Source organism: Lactuca sativa, chromosome 4 (assembly GCF_002870075.4).
Source record: "Lactuca sativa cultivar Salinas chromosome 4, Lsat_Salinas_v11, whole genome shotgun sequence".
Lineage (NCBI taxonomy): Eukaryota > Viridiplantae > Streptophyta > Magnoliopsida > Asterales > Asteraceae > Lactuca > Lactuca sativa.
The window spans coordinates 400,287,794-400,295,787 of NC_056626.2; the positions used below are offsets into that span (position 1 = coordinate 400,287,794).

Below are 7,994 nucleotides of genomic sequence, written 5' to 3' on the forward strand. Positions count from 1 at the left end.
ATTTTAGATGATGAAAGCAACAAGGCAAGGTGAGAATGTTTTATTGTCTCCTTTAACCCCGACTCACGTGTCTCATCACGTGATCATTACCCTCCATTTTCGACAAACTCTCTTCATTCCCCAATGCATGCGTACAACTTTCAAAATCATCTTCCTATAAAGCAAACAAAAAATCCAAGAATCAAAGTAGTCTGTACAAAATTCAAATCCACAAAGTACAACTCCACGATGCATCCAAAACACATGGAGGTTATAACCAGAAACGATCAACTACAAGCCGTCTTATTCGCCGCCGGCACGGCGGTGGTATTCGCCTGTCTTGAACGCGCCGTCGTAGTGTCTATATTCAAGCAGTGGCATATGTGGGTCTTCCTCGCACTCAACCTCTTGCTCATCGCTATACTCTTCACATCAACACACCCACCTCGAAATTCCTCAAACCCACCTTCAAAATCTCAAGAAACCGACGGAACAAGCAAGACAGAGCCGCCGGCGCCGGCGGCGGAGGCTAACCACCATGAAGACGTCTTTGACGACGGTGAAGATGAGTTAAAGTTGAGTAATGAAGAGAGAGAAGAGTGTAATTTTGAAGAAGAAGAAGACGAGAAATCGTCGAGTTTATTGTCGAATGATGAGTTAAACGAGAGAGTGGAGGCTTTCATTTCAAGATTCCGGCAACAGTATCTGGTTTCCGACGTTAAGATCAGTAGAACCAGGTCTGAGAATGTGTGTACAAGTGGGGTTTTCTCTAAAACTATAACAGTTTAAGTCACTTTCACGGTGGCGCGTGTGGTTGTTAGTAGAGTTGAGCTCCGCCCCCCACGGTGGTTCTTGTTGGTGTTCATGATGTAATGTATCTCATCTGCATCTTCTTTTCTACTGTATTTTAGACGATATTTCTTAGATTTACATTTTGATTTTTTTTTTGGAAATTTCAATTTGTTAATTCTATTTATTGTTCTTTTTTTTTTTTTTGAAGATAATTGCAGCTATTAATGTCTTTTTCTCCTATTTCTTTAGATCTTGCTTTTACCTGTGGGTTAGGTCGATCATATTTAGGTCATAAATGTGGAAATGATTCGTAAATCTGCAATTTGTTCATGAATATGGTGGTGTGTTTATCAATTTGGTTTACAGTTTCAAATAAAAAATGGATTTTCAAACACAATTTTAATTTTAAAAGATTTTGTTTAAACATACCTCAGTTTCAACCTTAGATAGAATTGAAATCTCAAAATGAAATTCGATTTTTAATTTTTAATTTATAATTTTTGGTTTTCGTTTGGTTTTTCTTATTTTGGGTTTTTTATATTCTGACACATATTGAATACAGAGTAGCAAGGTCATAAAAGTGGTTCTAGTTTATTGATTTGAATTTGAAACTTCTTTTATTTTGAATTTTTTTCGCAAAGAGTCCCTTTGGTTTTTATAAAGTCGCTTGAGGATAACATTTGAAAAATGCTACATCGTTAGTCTTATGGTTTTAAAAACATATTGCTCGTTTTTTGGCTAACTATATTACATTGGATAAAAAAAATAAGAAAATGACAAAAATAGTCATTTACACTAATTACATTACAAAAATAGCCAAAAAAAATCGAAATTGCAAAAATAGCCCTCAATTTCGCAGATGGAAATGCCCCATCTGCGAAATTACCATTCCATCTGCAAATGTAAAAACAGCTAAAACACAGTTGTGCTTTAGCTGCTTGTACATTCGCAGGTGGTTTTATTTTATTTTTTAATTTTTTTTCTCTATATATATTGAAAATGTAGGGTAAAATCGCAGATGGAATAGCCCCATCTGCGATTTACTCTCACTCCATCTGCGAAATTATGATTTTTTTTTTGTTTTTTTTAGTTTGACTATGAAATCAATTGGTTTGACTATAATATCAATTGGTTTGACTACGAAATCATGTTGCTATATAAAAAGTTTTATAGAAAATTATCAGTTTGGTTGTTATTTGTTTAGGAACTTTCTCTAAAATTTGCTCTAAAAAATGATTGAATATTTGGTTTGTCTTATAACCGGTGGGAGATGACAAGTTAATGGAACTAATCTGGAATATGTATGTCCACAGGGAGGTATTTCTGAATTTGCTTTGATATTTTCTTAGTATATTAGTTATAGTGATTTTGTATCTTTGGTAAAAGCAAAATTGGTTTGTTAAACAAATATAGAATTAGTCTTCGTTTTCACCATCCTGAATTAAATTATTATATAGCTATAGTTGAAGACATGAATGTTAGAATGTTGATAAACGTAATCAAATGTAGTGGAGGAAGGGCTGTGAAAGTGTTTGTGGTGGTTGATGAAGTTGAGGAGGTTAATGGGGGTGGTGAAATTGGAAACCAGCTTGCTGGTAATTTATGCAGTTATAAAGGGAGCAACGATCCGATAGGTACTTTCAATACTCCTAGTGTACCTCAGTTTCACAGTGTTGCTGAAAATGTTAATGTTAGTTATTCACCTATTCACTATGTGATCCTGAGAATTACAAGTCTGTTGGTGATGATGATGTTGGTACATATCTTAATGATGTGGGTGGTCGTTGTGATGATGTTGCCGAACAAGAAGTTAAAGTTATGAATAGGCGTGTGGTAGATAAAACTAAAAAGAAAAAAAATTCAAGTCAAAAAAATGAAAAAAATCATGTTTACGGGCATTATGTTGATGTTGATGATGTACGTTTAGATATAACCGAGCTACAAAGCAATTCCGATAGAGATGAGTTGGGTGATGAAGTTAAAGCTAAGTTTCCCGATAACCTTTTTCACGGTATGCCCCCTGTACCAGAATGCCCAGTTGATATTAATGAAGATATCCCAATACAGATGGTAGACATGAATCTTCAAAAGATTCAATGTGAGAGTTGTCACAACTGTAAATTTTAAGCTATGTAATCTATACATTCAAGTTAATGTGAATCAAAAACTTCAATCAAATACAACATGCTAGAACTACAAATAGTCATCAAACAATTGGAGACCCTAGAAGTTCTTATTAAGTCTATTTTGGACTAGAACTTCCTTATTGGATCCAAATGGACCAATAAGCTTCCAATTAGACTATCATGAGCTTAGAACCCTAATTGGACTCTAATTGGACCCACACTTATTTATTTTAACATTTTAGGTCATGAATGAAATGGATTAAGAGCCTTGATACATGAATAACCTAAAACTAGTTCAAGAAAAACATAAAAATCCTACTACACTCCTTTAGACTTAAAACACACTCTAACTAATTCCAATTTTTGGGCTTAAGGGAAAAAAAGCCCAAAATTTTATTTTCCCTCTCTAAAATCTCGGCCCAAAGGCCCAAACCCAAAGAAAAATGGAAGTGTTGACTTAATGCATGTCACCTCATCTTTACCCATAGGATATCCAAGCAACATCTCATGCTTCCATGCAAGCATCACTTCAAAAATCACTTCTTTCTCTTCCTCTCTCTCACTCTCGGCCATACACACTTACACACACCAAAAATATCTCCAATTCTCTCTAGATCCACTCAAGAACACTCTCTTCTTCCCTCTCCAAAATCTCGAGTTCTAGGAAGCTTTCAAGAGGAAATCTCTACAATATTCTTCATCTAAGGTAAGATTATGCATAGATCTATGGTTTAAATTCTTTTGTTATCAAAATCCTTCCCTAATCTATACAAAAATCGTGATCTTACACCCTAGAATCATCTCAAAACTCAAGACCTTCATCAAAGGGAGCCAAGGCCAAAAACACTTCATTTTTCTTCCATCTTTTCTTCCAAAAACCGAGTCAACACCCCAAGGTGAGATTCATACCCCTATTTTCTGTTTTTATGAGTTTTTGTGGGGGGGGAATACAAGTGAAAGTGTAGATCTATATGTATTTGTATGCCTTGTATGATTTCCATGCTTATATGTATGCTTTTATGTGTTTTTATGTTGGATCTAGCCTTAAAACTCATCAAAACCGAGATATATCTTGTGTTAAATGATTTTAGCTTCAAATATATTTCTAAACACAAAGAGCTTCAAGAAAAATGGCTAAGTGGGTTAGTGATAATTTTCTTTGGGTTAAAAACACAAATTTTGGGCCTAAAATGTGAAAAATGCAAAAATAAGGGCCCAAATTGACATTTCACAGATTCTGATGGATGAAGTGTGCCAAAACAGTTTCTATAAATAAATTTCTGGAAATATACTCATTTGGGGGACTAAAAACATAAATTTCAAGCTTATTGGGCTAAAAATGAAAATTTCGGCCCAATAAGGCCCATTATGCGAATTTTTCTGTTTTGGAGGGCCAAAACTGTAACTTTCTGTAAAACAGTGGACTATAAGTGTTCCAAATCCTTTTCAAAGGTTTAAAATGCTTTTTAAATTTAAAAAGGACCAAAGTTGCAAAAATTTTCCAATTTGGGCCAAAATTGTCAAAGTTGCGAAAATAAGGGATTAAAACCGAGAAAACTGCATTTTCAGGGTCTTAAACTGTTTTCTATGAAAAATATGCTGAAAAATATTAATTTCAATAATTTTTGGTGTTAAAATGTCAAGAAAAATAGTTTAAGGACCAAACCGGGAAGTATTTAATAAAAAGGGTTGAAAATGTAAATTTTACAAATAATGAGGGGCTGAAAACAGGAATATTTCAAGGCTAATTCAATATACACAATTTGATTAAATAATGGCATCGCGGCTATCTACGAAATTCAATACACTACAATACCAAAAGTCGTTGTTAAACGAATTGGTTCGGTCTCGAACCAATAAAATCCGAAAACTACTAACACTACGACGCTATGACACTACGACACTACGATTCATACAACTAACGATTTGGAATTCACTATACATACGAGTGTGCACAGACGTCTACGCACCATCTTCGGGCCCCAAAAGTGTAAAATCTTGCTTGTTGAGCCTAGCTAGCCCAATGACCTGATCTTAAGGCCCGAAGACCTCTATCTTACGAAGTGTTGGGTTTTACCAATCCGACACGACGTAACCGGACTTTCAATGGCTGTAGACTACTGGTCCCCAAGGGTCCTTTAGTGTCGCCAGTGGAGTCTGCCTTTTTGCGAGGCGGGTCTGGGACCCCTCGTACACTATATCCCCAACCGGTTAATGGAGTCACCGGGGTCTTCGTGACCTCTTTCTCTTCGGATGTGGGACTACACCTAGTCAGGGCGATTGGATAACGCGATTAGTACTGACGACGCCTTCGGGTTCGTTAGTATAACTATAAACTGGGCGTTTGTGTAACGCGGGTTTGTAGTAAATAATCCTGCTCGTGAACCTTCCAACGTCGCCTGTGACTGACACTATACGCTATGCAATGGTTTCAATGTAACTTCATGTAATTCAAGGAACTAGGAGAACATCGGGTTTTCCTAGGGTTTTCAATACATACAGATTTGAAATGCATACATCTTCAATGAACATTTTTTTTACAAGTATAGAAACAAACAAGCATACCTATGGATCTTCACAAACGTTTTCCAAAGCTTTTCTTTTCAGAAAATATCGGATTTTCTGGTGGTTTTTCAAGCAATACAAACATTCGATTTCAAACACTACTTATGAACTCACCAACATTTCATATGTTGACGTTTTTCAAAATACTTGTATTCTCAGGGAACCAGTGAATCAAGGGAAATCATACTCAGTGACGGTTGCAGTTTATTTTTGAATGAACCAAACAACATTAATTTTTGGAAATGTAATGTCTTAAACAATGTATGACATGTAAACACTACTGGTTGTACTATGTTGATGAATGGTGACGAATGTTGTTTTGTTTCATATATATCCAATGTTAAGGTATTCAATTGAGTCACGACAGCCCCCGGACGTTTCCGCCGTCTGGTTCGGGGGTGTGACATTTCTATACTTGTGAAAAATGTTCGTTGAAGATGTATGCGTTTCAAATCTGTATGTAATGAAAACCCTAGGGAAACCCGATGTTTCCCTAGTTCTTTTGAAATCCATTGAGTTGCGTTGAAACCATTACGAAAATAGTAGTATCGGTCCCAAGCGACGTTGGAAGGTTCTCGAGCATTGATTATTTACTACAAACCCGCATTACACAAACGCCCGGTTTATAGATATACCAACGATTCCCGAAGGCGTCGTCAGTACTAATCACGTTATCCAATCGCCCGGACAAGGTGTAGTCCCACATCCGAAGAGAAAGAGGTCACGAAGACCCCGGTAACTCTATTAACCGGCTGGGGAAAATATGCGTGCGAGGGGTCCCCGACCCGCCTCGTAAAATGTGTAGACTTTTCTAGCAACACCATGGCCCTTGGGGTCCAATGGTACAAGCCATTGAAAGTCACCCTACGTTGTGCCAAGTCGGTAAAACTCAACACTTCGTAGAAAAAATGTCTTCGGGCCTTAAGATCAGGTCATTGGGCTAGCTAGGCCCAACAAACAAGATTTTACACTTTTGGGGCCTGAAGATGGTGCGTAGACGTCTGTGCACACTCGTATGTATGTGTATTACCAATCGTTATTTGTATGTATTGAAGAGTTAGTAGTTGTGGATTTTCATTGGCTCGAGACCGAGCCAATTCGTTTAACAACGACTTTTGGTATTGTAATGAGTTGTATCTCGTTGGTAGTCGAGGTATCGTTAATTGATCAAATTGTACATAATGAATCAGCCTTGAAATATTTCTGTTTTCAGCCCCTCATTATTTGTAAAATTTACATTTTCAACCCTTTTATTTAAATATTTCCCGGTTTGGTCCTTAAACTATTTTTCTTGACATTTTAACACCAAAAATCATTGAAATTAATATTTTCCAGCATATTTTTCAAAGAAAACAGTTTAGGTCCCTGAAAATGCAGTTTTTCTCGGTTTTAGCCCATCTTTTCGCAATTTTGACAATTTTGGCCCAAAATGGAAAATTTTTGCAACTTTGGTCCTTTTTAAATTTAAAAAGCATTTTAAACCTTTGAAAAGGGTTTGGGACACTTATAGTCCACTGTTTTACAGAATTTCACAGTTTTGGCCCTTCAAAACAGAAAAATTCGCATAATGGGCCTTATGGGGCCGAAATTTTCATTTTTAGCCCAATAGGCTTGAAATTTATGTTTTTAATCCACTAATTGAATAGAATTCCAGAAATAGCTTTATGAAAACTGTTTTGGCACATTCCAACCATCAGAATCTGTAAAATGTCAATTTGGGCCCTTAATTTTGTATTTTTCACATTTTTGGCCCAAAATGTGTGTTTTTAGTTTAAAGAAAATTGTTGCTAACCACTTGGCTATTTATCTAGTATCACTTATTATGTAGTAACATATTTGAAGCTAATATCATAAAACATGAGTTATATCTCGGTTTTGAGGGGTTTAATGGCTAGATCCAACATTAAAACACATATAAGCATACATATAAGCATGGAAATCATACAAGGCATACAATTACATATAGATCTACACATTCACTTGTATTCCCCCCCACAAAAACTCTTAAAAACAGAAAATAGGGGTATGAATCTCACCTTGAGTGGGTAGTTTCGGTTCTTGAAGAAAAATTGGAAGAAATGAAGTGATTTTTGGCCCTTGCACTCCTTGATGAACTTTTCGAGATTATGGGGTTTCTAGAGTGCAAGATCACGGTTTTTACATGGATTAGGAAGAGATTTTGATAATAAAAGAAGTTAAACCATAGATCTATGCATAATCTTACCTTAGATGATGATTTACTTGCAAAATCCTCTTGGAAAGTCCCTAAATTTCGAGATTTTTGGAGAGGGGAGGGAAGGAGAGTTCTTTGAGTGTTCTAGAGAGAAAGTTGAGATATTTTGGTGTGTGTGATGATGCTTGGCCGAGAGCAAGAGAGGAGAGAAGAAGAAATGATATTTGAGGTGATGGTTGCATGGAGATATGGGATTAGTGCATGGATATCCCATGGGTAAAGATGAGGTGGCAACCAATGTCAACTTCTTTCCTTATCCTCTTGGGTTTGGGCCTTTGGGCCGAGAATGTGAGAGTATA

At 36.3% G+C, this 7,994-nt stretch overlaps 1 protein-coding gene across 1 annotated transcript; it reads left to right on the top strand.

The window, feature by feature from the left end:
- Nucleotides 1-228: 228 nt before the first annotated feature.
- LOC111902135 (uncharacterized) lies at nucleotides 229-983 on the top strand. Its single transcript, XM_023898006.1, has 2 exons — nucleotides 229-716; nucleotides 980-983. The coding sequence occupies exons 1-2, from the start codon at nucleotides 229-231 to the stop codon at nucleotides 981-983; spliced, it is 492 nt and encodes a 163-aa protein (XP_023753774.1).
- Nucleotides 984-7,994: the final 7,011 nt, after the last annotated feature.

Bases quoted from the DNA above. Each gene is read 5' to 3' on its own strand.
- LOC111902135 (XM_023898006.1), top strand. From the start codon at position 229: ATGCATCCAAAACACATGGAGGTTATAACCAGAAACGATCAACTACAA.